At 36.2% G+C, this 21,899-nt stretch overlaps 1 protein-coding gene across 4 annotated transcripts in view; it reads left to right on the top strand.

The window, feature by feature from the left end:
* Positions 1 to 21,899, top strand: part of LIN52 (lin-52 DREAM MuvB core complex component) — a 212,755-nt gene that overhangs the window by 24,795 nt on the left and 166,061 nt on the right. For all 4 annotated transcript variants that reach the window (XM_056820879.1, XM_056820877.1, XM_056820881.1 and 1 more), the window contains exon 5: positions 3,461 to 3,544. In XM_056820879.1, the coding sequence (XP_056676857.1) occupies positions 3,461 to 3,544 (84 nt within the window). The remainder of the gene's footprint in view (positions 1 to 3,460; positions 3,545 to 21,899) is intronic.

The raw sequence follows: 21,899 nt of genomic DNA, 5'->3' as shown, positions 1-21,899 counted from the left end.
CATTTTCATGTTGTTGGTATTTGCATTAGGGTGTTCATTTAGAGTCTCTCCTCAGTCATGTCCCCTCAACCCCTGTAGTCAAGCAGTTGCTTTTCCTTGGTGTTTTTACTCCCATAGTTTATCCTCTGCTTGTGGCTAATGTTTTTTCTTTTAGATCCCTGCAGAATGTTCAAGGACGTTGTATTAACATTAATGGAGTAGTCCATTACGTTCGATTGTACCACAGTGTTTCAGTCTCTGTGTACAATGTTTTCCTGGTTCTACTCCTTTCGCTCTGCATCACTTCCTGGAGATTGTTCCAGTCTCCATGGAATTCCTCCACTTTGTTATTCCTTTTAGTACAGTAGTATTCCATTACCAACATAAATCACAATTTGTTCAGCCATTCCCCAATTGAAGGGCTCCAACTGGCCACCTTTCAGTGAAGTAATTCCTAAAACTAATGAAATCTTGGGTTTTTTCTGAAGTAAGAACTACACCTGCAATGCTTCTTTATGCTTTGTAAAATGGTCTCCATTATATTCATTTTACAGATGGACTGAAGATGGCAGAAATAGTTTTATGCTATTCAAAGAATAGGGAATATGAATATAGAGTATGTAGGTAATAAAGGACCATATCAAGAGGATGGACTTCTGTAAGGCATGTAGCAAAAATGAACAAATAGGGAGTTCTACCAAATTCCTTTTATGATACAAATATGGTACTGATTCCAAAGCCAGGCAGATCAAAAACGGAGAAAGAAAACTATAGACCAATCTCTCTAATGAACATAGATGCAAAAATCTTAAACAAGATACTAGCAAAGATTCCAGCAAGTGATCAGAACCTGATCAAGTAGGATTTATACCAGGGATGCAGGGCTGATTCAATACTAGGAAAACCATCCACATAATTGACCATATCAACAAGCAAACCAACAAAAATCACATGATTATTTTAATAGATGCAGAAAAAGCCTCTGATAAAATACAACACCCATTCCTATTAAAAACACTAGAAAGCATAGGAATAGAAGTGTCTTTCCTAAAAATAATAAACAGTATATATCTAAAACCATCAGCACACATCTTCTGCAATGGGGATAAACTATAGATGCATTCCCAATAAGATCAGGAGTGAAACAAGGATGCCCATTATCACCTCTATTATTTGACATTGTACTCGAAACACTAGCAGTAGCAATTAGAGAAGAAAAAGAAACTGAAGGTCTTAAAATAGGCAATGAGGAGACCAAGCTGTCACTCTTTGCGGACGATATGATGGTTTACTTAAAGAATCCTAGAGAATCAACAAAAAAAGCTAGTGGAAATAATCAAACACTTTAGCAAAGTTACAGGATACAAAATAAACCCACATAAGTCATCAGCATTTCTATATATTTCCAACACATTTCAGCAGCAAAAATTAGAAAGAGAAATCCCATTCAAAATCACCTTAGACAAAATAAAATACTTAGGAATCTATCTCCCAAGACAGACACAGGAACTATATGAACACAACTACAAAACACTCTCCACACAACTAAAACTAGACTTGAGCAATTGGAAAAACATTAACTGCTCATGGGTAGGACGAGCTAATATAATAAAAATGACCATCCTACCCAAACTTATTTATCTATTTAGTGCCATACCTATTGAAATACCAAAAAACTTTTTTACTGAATTAGAAAAAACCATAACAAAGTTCATTTGGAAGAACAAAAGAGCAAGGATATCCAGGGAAATAATGAAAAAAAATGCAAAGGAAGGTGGCTTGCAGTCCCAGATCTCAAACTATACTATAAAGCAGTGGTCATCAAAACAATTTGGTACTGGCTAAGAGACAGAAAGGAGGATCAGTGGAATAGACTTGGAGTAAGTGACCTCAGAAAGACAATCTATGACAAACCCAAAGACCCATGCTTTGGGGACAAAAATCCACTATTTGATAAAAACTGCTGGGAAAATTGGAAGACAGTGTGGGAGAGATTAGGTTTGCATCAACACCTCACACCCTACACCAAGATAAACTCAGAATGGGTGAATGACTTGAACATAAAGAAGGAAACTATAAGTAAATTAGGTGGACACAGAATAGTATACATGTCAGACCTTTGGGATGGGAAAGATTTTAAAACCAAGCAAGACTTAGAGTCACAAAATGTGAAATAAATAATTTTGATTACATCAAATTAAAAAGTTTTTGTACAAACAAAAATAATGTAACCAAAATTAGAAGGGAAGCAACAAATTGGGAAACAATCTTCATAAACAAAAACCTCTGACAAAGGTTTAATTACTTAAATTTACAAAGAGCTAAATCAGTTGTACAAAAAATCAAGCCATTCTCCAATTGAAAAATGGGCAAGGGGCATGAATAGGCAGTTTTCAGCCAAAGAAATCAAAACTATTAATAAGCACTTGAAAACATTTCTAAATCTCTTATTCAGAGAGATGCAAATCAAAACAACTCTTGAGGTATCACCTCACACCTAGCAGATTGGCTAACATGACAGCAAAGGAAAGTAATGAATGCTGGAGGGGATGTGGCAAAGTTGGGACATTAATGCATTGCTGGTGGAGTTGTAAATTGATCCAGCTATTCTGGAGGGCAATTTGGAACTATGCCCAAAGGGCCATAAAAGACTGTCTGCCCTTTGATCCAGCCATAGCACTGCTGGGTTTGTACCCCAAAGAGATAATAAGGAAAAAGACTTGTACAAGAATATTCATAGCTGTGCTCTTTGTGGTGGTAAAAAAGTGGAAAATGAGGGGATGCCCTTCAATTGGGGAATGGCTGAACAAATTGTGGTATATGTTGGTGATGGAATATTATTGTGCTGAAAGGAATAATGAACTGGAGGAATTCTATGGAGACTGGAACAACCTCCAGTTTGTGATGCAGAGCGAGAGGAGCAGAACCAGGAAAACATTGTACACAGAGACTGATACACTGTGGTACAATCGAATGTACTGAACTTCTCCATTTGTGTCAATGAAATGTTCCTGAACAATCTGCCGGGATCTAGGAGGAAAAACACTCCCCACAAGCAGAGGACAAACGGTGGGTGTAAAAACACCGATGAAAAGCAACTGCTTGACTACACGGGTGGAGGGGATAAGATTGAGGAGTGACTCTAAATGAACACCCTAATGCAAATACCAACAATATGGAAATGAGTTCGGATCGAGGACACATGTGATACCCAGAGGAATCATGCGTCGCCTATGGGAGGGGTCGTGGGAGGGGGAGGGAGGAAAAGAAAATGATCTTTGTTTCTAATGAATAATGTGTGAAAATGACCAAATAAAATAATGTTTAAAAGAAAAAACAAATGTACAAATAGACTTCCTTGGTTTGAGAAGATCTGGGAACATGTGCTTTTTGACCAGAAAGGACTAAGTGAGATAACTTAAAGGCTTTTATCTACTAAAGATAGAAACAATATTGACACTTACACTTACTCTATTTTCAGAATTGGGCAGCCTCACCACAGCTAACCTGATGGAGAAAGTACGAGGGCTACAGAATCTTGCCTATCAATTGGGATTGGATGAGTGTAAGTATCCAGACCATATTTGTTCATGATACATAGTATCTTTTGAAATGTATTGGTTCTGTCAAGATTTCCCTTTTTTATAATTAAGAAAGTATTTTTAGTAGAAATTAGAGTGGGAAGCATATTAGAGGTAAGACAAAATGTGAGAAATCTTAATATTGGTAATGAGCATATTAGACTGTTTGGTTTATTAGTACAGTATTGGGCTCCAGAAAATGTTTCCCTGTCATATGAATGAAAAAATCTTACTTGGGCAGTATGTGTTTCATATTGGGGAGTGTTTCTCCTTAAAAGAATTTATACTATTCTAAACTTCTTACCGATTTAAAATTTTCATTATGCTTCTTTCCTTTGCTGTTATGAAATTGGAAAAGGAACTGTGGAAAATTCTTACTTTATAATTAAGAGAAAAAGCTTGCTAGTGTTGTAGATTAGCATATATTGGAGTTTCACCTTTTCTATGAAGTCTTTGTTGACCGTTCAGTTAGAGGATATGCTGATGAATGGTTAACTGCTGGCTCTCTGCTTTTAAATGTAAACTGCATTGTTATTTTCTCCATCACTTTCTTAAGCCTTGAGCTATCAAAAACCCCCAACAATTCAAGCTCTGATTTGTAGCATTTGCTAATTTCTCACAATGATTCCAATCCACAGGGATCTCACTCTTTTGAATTCTTTTAGTGTTTATTATTTGTCTGTAATACTCATCTGGCACTCAATTCCATACTAGCTTGTATGGATGTTTATCTTTACTATATTTGTCCTATCTCTCCAACTAGGTTGCTTCTTGAGGTCAGAGTTATGTTATATCAGTTTTCTCTGAGCCTCAGTTTCCTTATCTGTTAATTGAAAAGTTAGATTAAGTTACAAAATACAGTTCCATTATTGTCTAAAATTCTGTGATAATCTTTGATATATCGAGAAGAGGGAAATAGAGGTTTGAATAATTGAGCACCTTAAGTCTTCCTTTGGTTGTTAATGTCTTATAATGACCAGTTCTTTTGTCTTCATGAGTCTGTTTCTTTGCAAAGTGAATTGTCTGGTAGCTAATAGACACATTTTGAGTAATAGATTGAACCTTTTTTGGTGTTCTGTCAAGCTCTCATTTGATTTATTTTTCTTTATTGTACTCAAATTTATTTGACTCAAGGTTGTAATGAAGGGAGTCAGTCTTAATAAATTACATCATTCACCTAGTGCTTTAAGGTTTATAAAAAGTGCTCTACATATATTATCTTATCCTTTTATCAGCCATATGAGGTAGATGCTTATTATCTTGATTCTTGATGGACTTCCAAATAAAAATTAGAATTGGTATTTACTATTCTAAATCCATATTTTTAGTATGAATGTTAGTTATTTTGAAAGAATAGGCATGTTGCTTCCAGAAAGGTATAAGACTAAACTTAAACCTCTTCTAATAGAAATGATCATTATTGCTAGCCAACAAGCCCAGTAATCAGAACTATAGTAGTTTTTTTGGAAATTCAGTTGGAAATTCAGTTTTATTTCAACTTCTGTACTAGTTTAGTGGTAGATGATTGCCATTTTAATTGACTATTATGCTTTCTTTTTTTTTAAGAAGCATCTTGATGTGTGGAAAACAGTTGCTAATTTAGAAATAATTTCAGTGATGTGTATCAGATTTTCTGGAAAATATCTCCCTTTATTTTCTTGTCCATGGTGTATTTGCATAAAAACAAGATTTTTGTTCCATATGGATATTCATCTGCTCTAGGGGTTGGTTTTTCATTTGACACCCTAATCTGGTATTTCGATGTCGCAATCCTCTCCATAGTATTAATTGAGAGGATGACATGGATGAAAAATAAGCGGCAGGAGCTGATGAATCCCCAGAGACCAATGATCTTGTTTTCATGCAAATGCCCCTACTGATAAAGATAATGAGAAGGAAAAAAAAAACACCACAGAAAATAGCTGTCCAAGAAACATTGTTGCTTTCAAGGACGTATTGTCTGATGTTAGTTTAGGAGTAATGGTGACCTTTTTGTGTTGGCACTGGCAAGAATAACTTTCCTGGGAGACCTTTTCCCCTTTTTGATGGTTCATGAGTTCTAAGTAATGTGCCAGCTGGTTTCTCAAGTACATTTAGTTCTCAGGAAACCCTGGATTTATATATTTTTATTTTTTTGGCTAACTGTTAAGTATTTATGACCTCTCATATGATGGCAATACTTGATCTTATCTCTCCCTACTACCTTCCTTGGCTTCCTCTAAGTCTCAATTAAAATTTCATCTTCAACAGGAAATATTTCCTACCCCATCTTAATTATAGTGCCTTCCTTTTCTGATTTAAAAAAAAAAATTCTTACCTTCTGTCTTGGAACCAATACTGTGTATTGGTTCCAAGGCAGAAGAGTGGTAAGGGCTAGGCAATGGGGGGTCAAGTGACTTGCCCAGGGTCACACAGCTGGGAAGTATCTGAGGTCAGATTTGAACCTAGGACCTCCTGTCTCTAGGCCTGGCTCTCAATCTACTGAGTTCCCCAGCTCCCCCCTCCTTTTCTGATTTTATTTCCTATTTGTCCTGTATATAGTTGGTTTATATATATATATGCATTTGCTTGTTGTCTGTCCTATTAAATTGTGAGCTCCTTGAGGGCAGGAACTAGACTCAAGGTACAATCACAGCCTTTTGACTCTTTATATTCCCAGTGCTTAGCACAGTGCCTGGCACATAATAGGTGCTTTAAATAAATGTTTATTGATTATTGACTATTGAAGGGTGTTTCAGTCATTGACAAGCATAGATATATTAATTGCACGTTTTGAAACTATTCTATAAATCCTTTATTTGTAGAGATTCTTTTCCCAGTTCTGTTACCTCATTTAGTCTCATTACTTCTTGCTAATAATCTTCCTACCTTCAGGATTTGTGAACTCAAGCAGATCCTTCACATAGTAGCCAGATTATTTTCTTTCACTGTTAATAACTCGCTCCAAATTATTCCTGTCCTCTCCCCCTTTCCTGAATGATTTTCTCCTTTACTGGTGACCCATCACTCTCTTGTTGGTAAGGATCTTCTTTTTACCTCCCATGGTAGTTTGTTTTGTATGAAACTCTAATAAAATTATATATTTTTGTGTTTTTTTAAATTTTCATTTAGTCATTTATCTAGGTATCCTATCCCTTCCTTTTAGATTAAACTTCATAAAGAAAGAGATTGTATCTTATCTAAATTTTATATATCTACTAGTGCTTAAAATAGTACTTGTATACTCAATAAATGTTAGCTTATTGGTTTTGTAGATGTTGAAAGTGAATTATAGCAGAGACAAGCACATTAATATGTTGATGGTAGAGTTATGAATTAGTGTAACCATTTATAAAGCAATTTTGGTCTCGACTTTTTGTTTCTTAAAAAAGGTGACAAAAATGTCTACTTCCTTTGATCTGGAGATCCCATTCTTAGTCACATACCCCAAGGGAATCAGAGTCACAAAGAAAGGTGCCATATTCTCCCAAGTAGTCATAACTACTTTTTGTGGGAGCAGAAAAACAGAAACAAAATTGAGTTTATCAATTGGGAAATGGCTAAACTAATTGTGGGATATGATCATAACTGAATATTACTATACTGTAAAAAATAAGGAATTCATAAAAATTTGATGAGATTAATGTATTATCATGTAAGAATTATAGAATATAGATTGGAAAATATGGCAACAACAATAATAATATATTAAAATATAGGAATTATAGTATATAGTGTAGTCCTACTTGCATTATACCAAACTAGGAAAATGATATACAATGTATGGTATTGTACAATATGCAATGACTACGAAATGTCAATGGAAAGAACAACAAATTGACATTGAGCATTTTGTAATTATAATAAGCAAATTTGGGACTAGGGAAAAGCTTTCCTCCTCTCTTTGCAGTTGAGGGGGCTTTGAATGTGTAAAATTACATCTACTTTCAGACACTGTTGAATATTGAATTGTGGCTTCAAAGTTAGAAAAGACCTTAGAGGCCAACTAATCCAACCTTTCATTTTACAGATAGGGAAACTGAGACCCAGAGAAGTTTAAAAGACTTGCCTAAGAGAGATGGCAGCTTGATTTAGTGGATAAAGTGAGGGAAACCTGAGAGTTAGGAAGTCTTAGGTTCAAATCCTACCTTAATACTTACTGGCTATGTGATGGCTGGGCAAGTCACTTAATCTCTCTAGTCCCCAGTTTCCTCCTTGTAAAATGTGTGAACCTTAAAAATTCTCAGACTCTACTTCATAAGGTTAGGATTGTGAACCTTAAAATTTCCCAGACCCTACTCCATAAGGTTGGGCTAAGACCATTCCCCACTTTAAACAACGAAGGAACTTAGATCAGGAATGTGAGAACTCTACTTAGATCAGGAATGTGAGACCTCTACTCCACCCCTACTTAAGTCTGCCCTAGGGGAAGATAAAGTTGTAAACTCTTTGCTGAACAATAAAAAGTACTTAAACCCATACTTATAGTAAGACAACAAGTTCTTAGGCTGTGCCTATTTTTAGGACTAATACAAAAAGGTGCTAAGTACCTATAAAGGTCAGGCAACTTGTGAACTTACAAGGAGCAAAGAGGTGAAAACTTACTCAGAGATTCTAGTCTACTCAGGTGTGAATTACTCAAAAGATTAGTCTACTCAGGTGTGAACTAAGAATGGTCTGTCCTTTGAAAAACATCTACTGTGATTGGTAGATGTGAGAACTTAGGGGAGGAGACATAGGACAAAATTCCCTTTAAATAGGAGCTCAGATTCATTCTGAGACATTCAGATTCAGGCATTGAACTGGTGGAGTCAGCTGAGATGAAGCTGGCCTGGTGTCACTAGAATCCTTGCTTGGACAGATCTTGTGGTGAGTGATTAAGGACAGACTGATCTTTCTCTTAAGGCTTAGGCCTGGGTTGGCCAGGGCTGCCCTGGGCCGGCCTATCCTTTTCTCATTATTTCCCTTTTCTCTCTTCCTTTAATTCCTCATTGTATTAATTAATTAAAATCTCTATAAAACCCAGTTGACTTGGGTATATTTCATAATTGGGAGTATTTCCCTGGCGACCACCTTATATTTGATTTAAAAACAAGACACTGTAGTGAAAACATATTTCCTGTGGTCACAACTTACTCATCCACTCTTTTATTATCTACTACAATTTAAGTCTTCCACTATTTTAACTCTTACAGTTTATGGCCTCAACTATTTTAATCATAACAAATGGGAGTAATAATAGCTCCTTCTTTACAAGGTTGTTGTAAGATCAGATGAGGTAATTTATGTAAACTACTTGTAAACCTACAAAGACTATATGAATATTAGGTATAAGATGCTGCCCAAGATCAGAGATGACAGAAGTGAAATTTGTACCTGAGTCCTCTGAATGTGTTACTGGTATTACTGAAATACTCTTTTGCTTTCTTTTAAAATCTTTCTTATAGGAGATGATTTGCTGAATAGGGAAGTAAGCCCTAAATATAAATGAAAGTGACATCAAAACAAAATAATCTGTAGGAAAGTGATATCTTGGTGAATTTGACACTGAGTAGGTGTGTAGACTCAGGGAGAAGAGATAAGTTAATATATAGCTTACTGTTAATGATTTCTCTTTTGGCTTCTTACCTTAAGTCTATTATGGAGTTATGTTCTGAAGTATGATGAAATCTCAAGTTTTGAGAAAGAAAATATTTGTATATTTATGGATATAATGATAATAACAAGAATGGGAATAGCATAATGGTGTTTTCATCTATAAAATGAAAAAGTCAACCAGATGATCTCTGATGTTCCATGTGACACTAAAATCCTAAGGCCTGGAAAAGTTAAGTGTGGCAGAACTTGTACTGGAATATAGATCTCCTAACTCCTACTAATGTGTTTTTCTGCTCTGCTAGATTTTCACTTGATAAGTTCTGTGTTTTTAGTCCTCATAATGACACCATAAGGCAGGCAAGACCAGTATTAAATATCCATTTTACAGATGAGAAAATTGAATTTCAGAGCGGTTAAGGGTTTGCTGAAGATGATACAGTGTCAGAAATGGGATTTGAACCTGGATCTCTTCACTTCAAATTCAGAGCTCTTTTTACTCCTGCAAGATGAACAGAATTTATTGATTCAGTGGGACTTAGCAATTTTATCCTTATAATGACTTTTTCCCCTCTCATCTGAAAGATGCACAATCCAGCCTTTGGGAGAGCTGCTTTTACACCAGCAATTACAATAGGTATTTTCATGAAATATGTTAATTTGGACAATAGGCTGTCTTGACACTAGTGAGTAGGCCTGGATCTGACTATTTTTTTCTTTATCTAAAGCAATGTACTTTACCAGACTGAAATATGAACTTCATTTCTTTCTACTATGCCCTTGTATAATTTCAGCACATTAAGAGATACTACTGAAGTGGAAGCATGCAATTGAAAAATGTAATAATTAGAATGGTTGGATGTCATAAACTGTAAGAGTTAAAATGGTTGAGGACCATAAACTGTAGTGATTAAATAGTGGAAGACTTAAATTGTTGTAGATATAAGAGTGGGTAAGTAAATTGTGACCACAGAAAATATGTTTTCACTACAGTGTCTTGTTTTAAAATCAAATATAAGGTGATTGCCAGGGAAATATTCCCAATTATGAATATATCCAAGTCAACTGGGTTTTATAGAGACTTTAATTAATAATACAATGAGGAATTAAAGAAAGAGAGAAGAGAGGAAAAAAAGAATAATGAGAAAAGAATAGGCCGGCCCAGGCAGCCCTGGCCAACCCAGGCCTAAGCCCTAAAAGAAAAGATCAGTCAGTCCTTAATCACTCACCATAAGATCTATTCAAGCGAGGATTCAGGGGGATAGAGTCTCCCCAGAGGGAGTTCCAGCCAGAGTCAGCCTCCCTTGAGAGACCTCCTTAGAGATCGTCCTTCTCTCAACAACCTCCTTAGAGGCTGTCTCTCAAGAGACTCTTTTTCAACAGACTGTCCCTTTCTTATATAGGGTTTTTTTTCCTATGTCACCTCCCCTAAGTTCTTCCATCTACCATTCACAGTTGACGTTTTCCAAAAGACAGCCCATTCTGAATTCACACCTGAGTAGACTAATCATTTTAGTAATCCACACCTGAATAGGCTAGAATTTCTGTGTAAGTTTTTTCCTCTTTGCTCCTTGTAAGTTCACAAGTTGCCTGACCTTTATAGATACTTAGCACCCCTTTGTATTAATTCTAAAAATAGGCATGGCTTAAGTATGGGTTTAAGTACTTTTCATTGTTCAGCAAGGAGTTTTTCCCCCTAAAGCAGGCTTAAGTACGGGTGGAGTAGAGGTCTTCACATTTCTGATCTAAGTAGAGTTCTCACTGTCCAAATGGGGAATGGTCCCAATAGGGAATTATCCCAATGGGGAATTTTTTAACATTCACAAGTCTGAGAAATTTTAAGATTCATAAAAAGAAGGTGAGCTGATCACATAGCTACAGGTCAGGGAGAACAGTTGGATCACTTGATAGCTGCCTAGACAGCCTCTAGCCCATTACATTGATCCTTTGTGAAAGATTTTGAGGAGACTATGGATGACACAGGATGAGGAGGTGTGATTGGGTTTTCATCTGCACTGTAGGAGAGAATGTCCATATTGCAGTCTAAGTTTTGAGAAGGAAAATATTTATAGATATAATAATAATAACAGGAATGGGAAAAGGATAATGGTATAAAATGAGAAGGCTAGAATTTGGAGTACAAACTCAAAATTTCTGCTAATTTAACTGACTTTTATGTTGGATTGCATTAAAATGCTGTGGTAAGGAATGTCTTATGTTAAGAAGCAGTATAAGAGAACTGGGCCTACCATATAGACTCGGATGTCAGAGACAACGAGATTCATACCTCGCCTTTTGCACATCTTCTCTGTGACTGGGGACAAGTCACTTAATCTCCCTTTGCTTCATTCAAGCTTTCTAAATCTATGCATTATAAATTGATTATAATCTGCTTTAGTGGAAGGAGTTCCCACACTAAGAAAAAAATTTATAGGCCCATGACTTCTTATTTCCTGTACTGTCAGGGTTGGTTCTACTTCAGGACATTTTAGCATTTCAAGTTAAATTGGTACCATATAGTTTTCTCATGAAACTTCTTGATTTCTTAACCTCTGAGTAGGACTGGGTATTCTTAAGAGATAATCAGACATATTTCTGGTAGTCTCTTTGGTAAGTTGTTCTATGTGGAAAGAAAGGGAAGAAGGTCCTTTCAGAAGTGGCCTGGATGCCAGAAACTGGACAAATGTATTCCAGGGAAGAGTCTCTAGATGGCAGCATTAGCATTGCTATTGGCCATTGCCTCACTTCACCTTTTTAAAATTAAAGCTCTCTGCCAGGATATAAATAAGCACCTCTGACTTCTTGGATCCCTCTACGCAATTCTTCAGCCCACTCCTCAGCATTATGTCTTATATACTTCATCTCTCTGTTTTAGACATTGAATGGCTGCCCTAAAACAATGGCCAGTTCCGTGTTGAATGATATTTGTTTAGTCTTTCTAGCAATGAAAAATAGCATTTAGCTTTTAGTGGAGAAGGATAGCAGTACTGCTTAGGCAGAAGGAAGCTTCTATGGTTAGGGCAGAGCTTGCAGCCTGTGGAGTAACCTGCAACACTCTACTAGTAGAACTACACCAGGAAAAGGAATCTTTGAAAATGTGCTCACTCTACCAGAGACCTGTTTTGTTTCTTTTGACTTTTTAAAAAAAATCCTTCCCTTATATCTTAGAATCAGTTAGTTCCAAGATAGACGGGTGGTAAGGGCTAGGCAATGGGGGCTAAGTGACTTGTGTAAAAATTAAATTAGTCTCTAGCAATAAAAGTATTATATTTTATGAGGTTTATTAAGGATCATTAGACATCAAGGAATAAAGAAAATACAAAATAAGAAAACTACGTGCCTCGGGCTGATTAGCCCATTCAAAGCTTACTTACTACATCTTGCAAATGGCCAAGCAGAGAGATAGCACCAGTGGGAGGCAGAGAGCCAGTTAAATACTTATTGTGATCTCTCCCAGGTGGAGACTCAGGTGAGATTATAGGGAATTCTGGGAAATACTAAGGACTTCTGGGGATTGAAGTCTGAGGTTCAAATCTCCATTTTACATTAACCCCCTGAGACCCAAGGAAGACTAGTCTCTTCGCTGGGTCTTGTAAACATACCAACTTTGAAATTACAATAATTTGAGGATATGAGGAAAAGAGAACAAAAGCAATAATTGCTAGGTACATTGATAAAAAGCCAGTTAGGGGGAAGTCCCCTTTGGCATAAGAGTATACATACAAAACAAATGTATTCAATCCCCACACGGTTCAAATCACATCATCCCAAAGTTCACTCTGGATCTTCTGGTGCAGGGTGTTATCTGTGGATGCATCTTCATGGTATCTTCTCCAAAACAGTTCACTTTCTGGATTTGGAGAGGTAGCAAGTTTCTTATCCTAAAATTACTCTCAAAAGGAATTTAAGTTTGCAATTTAAGATAATAATATTTTTACATTCTCCCCCTGAAGAGGATGATTAAAAAACACAGGGATCACTTAGGGATGCATGGCTGAGTTATGAGGTATATAAATCAATTGGTAAGAGAAATCAAAAACATAAAAAAAATCCAAATAAAAAAAGATAATTTCTGGATGAAATATAGACTCTCAAAGTCTTATGTGTAAGTGTGGATATAAGGAAGGCCTACATCTTATCGTATGTCAAGTGTCGCAACCTCAAGTCTCACACTAGGTTCAAGACCTTTGTATTGGCTTAGAAGTGCATCAATCTTACCTGGATTGGTTTCTTCTTTTTTTTTTGACCTCTGTGCTCTTTTGGCACAATTCAGGTTAAGTTTGTGCTCCTTTTTGATCCCATTTCCTAGAATCAGATGCAAACAATAATCACAGTCCCATAACAATTATCAATAAATGGCAGGTTCCCAAGTCTAAAGCTGTTTGGGTGTGTATTAATATTATAGCAAGTATATACATATATTTGACTTTTATTATTGTAGAATCAAAAAAGTTAAAGAAATAATACTGGTGACATGTGCTTCAAATATAAAAAGAGAGAGGAAAAATAAAAATGGAAATAGTATATTGCACATGCAAGAAAAATATAACAATAAAAGAGTTTTAAAATTAAAAAATATAGCTTATAGACATTGACACACTGTGTTAGCTAAGAAAATGTAGAATACAAGGATCTATTTCCTCTTCATATCTGGCCATGATCCACTGTGAGTACAAGTAAATGAATTTCATGAGGTAACAGTTTTTTTTTTTTTTAATAAAGAACAGTAGTACAGCGTATCAAAATTCCCAAAGTTACAATAGTTCATATAATGACAATAACAAACCAACCCACTATCATATTTTACATAAGTTGTTGTATGCATTTAAAGAACCTATGAACTGTTGGATATTTGTCACGATTTTTACAGACGTAGCAAATCTTTCAACCTTGGGAAATACATTTTTAAACAAAATAAAACTTACTTGGGTCTAGACCATCATCAAGTAATCTAGATATTCTGGTGGAAGTAAGTGAGCTGAAGAGTTATAAATGAGAGATGCTCCTCTTTTGGGAGTCATCTAGGGGTACAATGCCCTGGGATTAATTTCTCAGCTCCTTTGGTATGAGACTGTGATGTCCAATCTATTCACATTTTTATAAATGTGGGAGGTGGGGATTATAATTGTATTTCACTTCAACTACAAAAATGGACCTTACCTCCTCTCAGGGGCAGGCAAAATGACCAGAGTTGTTGGAAAAAAATATAAAAATCATGTCTAAAAGACCTCTTAAAATCAATTTGAAATATTTAGCTCCTTAAATTTTCTAACGGTTGTTATACAATTATAACCAGTTCTGATGAAGTCCCTCTATCGTCTTTGTGACAATTTACAAAGTAAAAAAATAGAAAAAAGCTGTTTTTATATATGGGCTTATTAAATAATATTTGTTCAGTATAGTTATAAGGGAAAAGCAACAGAATTTAACAGTAGTTAAAACCTAGTACATTAAAACGATTCAGTATAACAGAATAGTATTGAATGCATTAATATATGAACTTAAAACTAACAAAATTAAATCTTAAATAAAACAATCAGCAAAATGCAATAAAATACAGAGGTTTTTATAAAACATTGGAGTCTGAAATGCCTTAAAAATATAACCTCTAGTCTCTTTAAAGTTCTTTTTTTTTTTAACCATTTAGATGCCTATCGTCAGAAGGCAGAAGATTGGTAAGGGATAGGCAATGGGGTTCAAGTGACTTGCCCAGGGTCACACAGCCAGGAAGTGTCTGAGGCTAGATTAAAACCCAGGACCTCCCATCTCTAGGCCTGGATCTCAGTCCACTGAGCTGTACCCCCATAGTGAGGGTGGGTTTTACGAATCTCAATTTGGGCCAAAGAGTTGCAGGAAGATGAAATTCTCTCCTGAATCTCAGGTGAGATAAATAACAGAATCAGTACACTAAAAAGATATCCTTTGAAATACTCCATGCTTGTAATCAACTTCCCGTTTGTAAAAGCCTCTTCCTTCTCTTTGGTCCCCTGCCATGTGGAGGCTAATTGTAGCCTAAGGAAAAATCACCCCTGTTTTTACCAGCTGGTTTTTGATTCCGAAGACACAAGGGGAAGCTACCAGCAGCCTGGGTCCTGGGGCTAGGCCTGGGACAATCTGGCTTGGAGACTGGAGATCATCTGGGGTGGAACAGGATCGAGAGAGTGATCTGGGTCAAGCAGGTCCGGAGCGGATGAATGGAGACAGGAGTGAGCTGAATCAAGAGGCTTTGCTGAAAAGCCTTGGAGAAACCTGGCTTAAAAAAAAATTATCTAGGCTATCTTTAAAAAAAAATTGAGAAGTTCTCATCCAATCTTGTGGTTGCCATTTACTGTAAAAATTAAATTAGTCTCTAGTAATAAAAGTATTATATTTTATGAAGTTTATTAAGGATCATTAGAAATCAAGGAATACAGAAAATACAAAATAAGAAAACCACATGCCTCGGGCTGATTAGCCCATTCAAAGCTTACTTACTACATCTTGCAAATGGCCAAGCAGAGAGAGAGCCAGTTAAATACTAATTGTGATCTCTCCCAGGTGGAGACTCAGGTGAGATTATAGGGAATTCTGGGAAATACTAAGGACTTCTGGGGATTGAAGTCTGGGGTTCAAATCTCCATTTTATACATGCCTAGTGTCACATTGTGGGGAAGTATCCAAGACCAAATTGAACCCAAGATCCATGCCTGTAGACCTGGTTTTCAATCTGCTTTCAACACCATCATCGTTGCTTAGTATATAACATTTCTTTTAGTACCATGTGTAAAGCACTTAAAACTGAAGCAGTGAAATTTTTTTTTAAATATTATTTTATTTGGTCATTTCTGAACATTATTCATTGGAGACAAAGATCATTTTCTCCCCCCCCCCTCACACCCCTCCCCACCTATCCCATAGCCAATGCACGATTCCACTGGGTATCACAAGTGTTCTTGATTCGAACCCATTTCCATGTTGTGGGTATTTGCATTGGAGTGTTCATTTAGAGTCTCTCCTCATACATGTCCCCTCAACCCCTGTAGTCAAGCAGTTGCTTTTCCTCAGTGTTTTTACTCCCACAGTTTGTCCTCTGTTTGTGGAGAGTGTTTTTTCTCCTAGATCCCGGCAGATTGTTCAGGGACATTGAATTGACACTAATGGAGAAGTCCATTACATTCGATTGTACCACAGTGTATCAGTCTCTATGTATAATGTTTTCCTGGTTCTGCTTCTTTTGCTCTGCATCACTTCCTGGAGGTTGTTCCAGTCTCCATGGAATTCCTCCATTTTATTATTCCTTTGAGCACAATAGTATTCAATCACCAACATGTACCACAATTTGTTCAGCCATTCCCCAATCAAAGGGCAGCCCCTCATTTTCCAATTTTTGGCCACCACAAAGAGCACAGCTATGAATATTCTTGTACAAGTCTTTTTCCTTATTATCTCTTTGGGGGTACAATCCCAGCAGTGCTATGGCTGGATCAAAGGGCAGACAGTCTTTTATCGCCCTTTGGGCATAGTTCCAAATTGCCCTCCAGAATGGTTGGATCAATTCACAACTCCACCAGCAATGCACTAATGTCCCTACTTTGCCACATCCCCTCCAGCATTTATTACTTTCCTTTGCTGTCATGTTAGCCAATCTGCTAGGTGTGAGGTGATACCTCAAGAGTTGTTTTGATTTGCATCTCTCTGATTATAAGGGATTTAGAACACTTTTTCATGTGCCTATTAATAGTTTTGATTTCTTTATCTGAAAACTGTCTATTCTTGTCCCTTGCCCATTTATCAATTGGAGGATGACTTGATTTTTTGTACAATTGCTTTAGCTCTTTGTAAATTTGAGTAATCAAACATTTGTCAGAGGTTTTTGTTATGAAGATTGTTTCCCAATTTTTGCTTCCCTTTTGATTTTGGTTACATTGGTTTTGTTAGTATAAAAACGTTTTAATTTGATGTAATAAAAATTATTTATTTTACATTTTGTGACTCTTTCTAAGTCTTGTTTGGTTTTAAAATCTTTCCCTTCCCATGTATACTATTCTGTGTTTGCCTAATTTACTTATAGTTTCCTTCTTTATGTTCAAGTCATTCATCCATTTTGAATTTATCTTGGTGTAGGGTGTAAGGTGTTGATCCAAACCTAATCTCTCCCACACTGTCTTCCAATTTTCCCAGCAGTTTTTATCAAATAGTGGATTTTTGTCCCAAAAGCTGGGATCTTTGGGTTTATCATATACTGTCTTGCTGAGGTCACTTACCCCGAGTCTATTCCACTGATCCTCCTTTCTGTCTCTTAGTCAGTACCAAATTGTTTTGATGACCGCAGCTTTATAATATAGTTTGAGATCTGGGACTGCAAGGCCCCCTTCCTTTGTGTGTTTTTTTTTTTCATTATTTCCCTGGATATCCTTGATCCTTTGTTCTTCAAAATGAACTTTGTTATGGTTTTTTTCTAATTCAGTAAAAAAAAATTTTGGAAGTTCATTGGGTATGGCACTAAATAGATAAATAAGTTTGGGTAGGATTGTCATTTTTATTATATTGGTTCGTCCTATCCATGAGCAGTTAATGTTTTTCCAATTGCTCAAGTCTGGTTTTAGTTGTGTGGAGAGTGTTTTGTAGTTGTGTTCATATAGTTCCTGTGTCTGTCTCGGGAGATAGATTCCTAAGTATTTTATTTTGTCTAAGGTGATTTTGAATGAGATTTCTCTTTTTAATTCTTGCTGCTCAGATGTGTTGGAAATATATAGAAATGTTGATGACTTATGCGGGTTTGTTTTGTATCCTGCAACTTTGCTAAAGTGTTTGATTATTTCCACTAGCTTTTTTTGTTGATTCTCTAGGATTCTTTAAGTAAACCATCATATCGTCCGCAAAGAGTGACAGCTTGGTCTCCTCCTTGCGTATTTTAATGCCTTCAATTTCTTTTTCTTCTCTAATTGCTACTGCTAGTGTTTCGAGTACAATGTCAAATAATAGAGGTGATAATGGGCATCCTTGTTTCACTCCTGATCTTATTGGGAATGCATCTAGTTTATCCCCATTGCAGAAGATGTGTGCTGATGGTTTTAGATATATACTGTTCATTATTTTTAGGAAAGACCCTTCTATTCCTATGCTTTCTAGTGTTTTTAATAGGAATGGGTGTTGTATTTTGTCAGAGGCTTTTTCTGCATCTATTAAAATAATCATGTGATTTTTGTTGGTTTGCTTGTTGATATAGTCAATTATGTGGATGGTTTTAAAAAATATTTAACCAGCCCTGCATCCCTGGTATAAATCCTACTTGATCAGGGTGAATGACCCTTCTGATCACTTGCTGGAGTCTTTTTGCTAGTATCCTATTTAATATTTTTGCATCTATGTTCATTAGGGAGATTGGTCTATAATTTTCTTTCTCTGTTTTTGACCTGCCTGGTTTTGGAATCAGTACCATGTTTGTGTCATAAAAGGAATTTGGTAGAACTCCCTCTTTGCTTATTATGTCAAATAGTTTATATAGTATTGGGATTAGATATTCTTTGAATGTTTGATAGAATTCACTTTTGAATCCATCAGGCCCTGGGGATTTTTTCTTAGGGAGTTCTTTGATGGCCTATTGGATTTCATTTTCTGATATGGGATTATTTACGAATTTTTATTTCTTCTTCTGTTAGTCTAGGCAGTTTATATTTTTGTAAATATTGCCTTAATTTCCTCTTCATTGGAGGTGATGTCCCCCTTTTCATCTTTGATGCTGTTAATTTGCTTTTCTTCTTTCCTTTTTTAAATTAGATTGATCAGTACTTTGTCTATTTTGTTTGTTTTTTCAAAGTACCAGCTTCTGGTCTTATTTATTTGTTCAATAGTTCTATCACTTTTGATTTTATTTATTTCTCCCTTAAAATTTTTTTTTTTTTATTAAAACCCTTACCTTCCATCTTGGAGTCAGTACTGTGTATTGGCTCCAAGGCAGATGAGTGGTAAGGACTAGGCAATGGGGGTCAAGTGACTTGCCCAGGGTCACACAGCTGGGAAGTGTCTGAGGCAAGATTTGAACCTAGGACCTCCCATCTCTAGGCCTAGCTCTCAATCCACTGAGCTACCCAGCTTCCCCCTTCTCCCTTAATTTTTAGGATTTCTAGTTTGGTTTTCTTCTGGGGGTTTTTAATTTGTGTGCTTTCAAGTTTTTTGTTTTTTTTTTTTTGCATTTCCAATTCATTGATTTCTGTCCTCCCTAGTTTGTACTAAAGTGGTAGGAATTTTCCTCTGATTACTGCTTTGGCTCCATCCCATAAGGTTTGAAGGGATGTCTCACCATTGCTATTTTCCTCGATGAAATTATTGTTTCTATGATTTGTTCTCTAACCGATTTTGGAGTATCATATTATTTAATATCCAATTAATTTTTTATTTGGTTCTCCATGTACCCTTAGTGATCATTATTTTTATTGCCTTATGATCTGAAAAGGCTGCATTTATTATTTCTGCTTTTCTGCATTTGTATGCCATGTTTCTGTGACCTAGTGTATGGTCAATCTTTATGAATGTGCCATGTGGTGCCGAGAAGGTGTATTCCGTTTTGTCCCTATTTATTTTTCTCTATATATCTTTTAACTCTAATTTTTCTAAGGTTTCATTCACTTCTTTTACCTCTTTCTTATTTGTTTTTTGATTTGATTTATCTAAATTTGATAATGGTTGGTTCAAATCTCCTACTAATATGGTTTTACTGTCTATTTCCTCCTTCAGTTCTCCTAGTTTCTCCATTAGAAATTTGGGTGCTATACTATTTGGTGCATACATGTTGATTAGGGATATTTCCTCATTATCTATAATCCGTTTTAACAAAATATATTTACTTTCCCTATCCCTTTTAATCAGGTCTATTTTTGGTTTGGCTTTGTCAGATATCATCATTGCAACTCCTGCCTTCTTTCTATCAGTGAGAGGCTCAGAAGGTCTTATTCTATCCTTTAATTTTGACCTTGTGAGAGTCTACCCACCTCATGTGTATTTCTTGAAGACAACATATGGTAGGGTTTTTGGATTCGAATCCATTCTGCTATTAGTCTACATTTTATGGGTGCGTTCATCCCATTCACATTCAAAGTTATGATTGTCACTTGTGGACTCCCTGACATTTTGATATCCTCCCCTAATTCTGACCTTTATTCTTTAGCTATAACCTTTTAAGCCCATGATTTACTTTAAATCAGTCCCCCTAGTCCCCTCCCTTTTTATTCCCTTCCCCTCCCCCCTCTCCTTCCCTCCCTTTTTGTGTTCCCTCTCCCCCTATCCCTCTTGGTTTTCCCTTCTCCCTTACCCTGTTGAATAAGATAAAATTCAAAATCTCAATGGATCTGGATGCTCTTTCCTCTCAAGAGTTGATTTCACTGAGAGTAAGGTTTAAGTAAAAACTCTCTTCCTCTCCTTCTTATAGGAGAATTCTTCCCCTCCCCTTCCCATGTGTATCTTTGTGTCAGAAAGATTATTCTATTTAGTTTTTTCCCTATATCTTGGAGTATATCTTAGTACCATCAACGATTCCCCCCCTCCCTATTTCTTTCTCTCCTCCCCCTTTCTCCATATCATCTTGATGCCCCAAACTTTCCCTATGCGTGATTCTTCTTACTACTCTAATGATGCATACAATTTTTGAGAGTTACATATTGCATTTCCCCCACATATTAATATATATAATTTGGTATAAATATAGTCCTTAAAGAAGAGATTTTGAATAAAAGAAAAAGATAACATTTTTCTCCTTTTCCCTTTCCTTCATATTTACCTCTTCATGTTTCTCTTGCTCTTTGTGTTTGGATGTCAAACTTTCCACAGAGCTCTGGTCTTTTCTTTACAAACACTTGGAAATCTTGTATTTTGTTGAATGCCCATACTTTCCCCTGGAAGTATATAGTTAGTTTTGATGGATAGTTGATTCTTGGTTGAAGACCCAGCTCTCTTGCTTTCCTGAATATCATGTTCCATGCCTTACGGTCGTTCAGAGTAGAAATTGTTAGGTCCTGTGTGACCCTGATTGGTGTTCCTTTATATCTAAATTGTCTTTTTCTGGCTTCTTGTAAGATTTTTTCTTTTGCTGGGAAGCTTTGGAATTTGGCAGTTACATTCCTGGGAGTTGTCTTTTGGGGATTTAGTGTAGAAGGTGTTCTGTGGACTATTTTAATGCATATTTTGTCCCCTTGTTCTAGAATCTCTGGCCGGTTTTCTTTGATGATATCATGTATTATGATATCAAGATTACTGTTTTTTTCTGGCTTCTCTGGTAGACCAATGATTCTCAGATTGTTACCCCCCCCCCCCCCCCCCCGCTCTGTTTTCCAGGTCTGTCACCTTGTCAGTGAGATATTTTATGTTATCTTCTAATTCTTTAGTCTTATGACTTTGCTTTATTAATTCTTGCTCTTTTGCAAGATCATTGTCTTCCAGTTGCCTGATTCTGACCTTTAAAGACTGGTTTTCCTTTTCAGTTTGGTCTGACCTATTTTTTGAGGCTTCGAGCTGTTTCTGCATTTGCATATTTTGGTCTCTCAGATTGCTGAGTTCCTTTTGCATTGTTTCCCATTTTTCCTGCCAGAAGGCTTCCATCTTTTTGATAATTTCTGATTTGAATTCTTCAAGAGTTTGTGGAGAGTTTCCATTTCCTTTGGATGGTTTTGGAGCATTTGTTTGTTTTTTCTCTTCTATCTCCTCTGTATTTTGTATGTTTGCTCCATAAAATGTGTCCAAAGTCAACTCCTTCTTGCTTTTCTTGGTGTTTGGAGGCTTTTGCACTTCTGT

This window comes from Monodelphis domestica, chromosome 1, assembly GCF_027887165.1.
Source record: "Monodelphis domestica isolate mMonDom1 chromosome 1, mMonDom1.pri, whole genome shotgun sequence".
Classification (NCBI taxonomy): domain Eukaryota; kingdom Metazoa; phylum Chordata; class Mammalia; order Didelphimorphia; family Didelphidae; genus Monodelphis; species Monodelphis domestica.
This window is presented reverse-complemented; position numbering and strand designations above follow the sequence as displayed.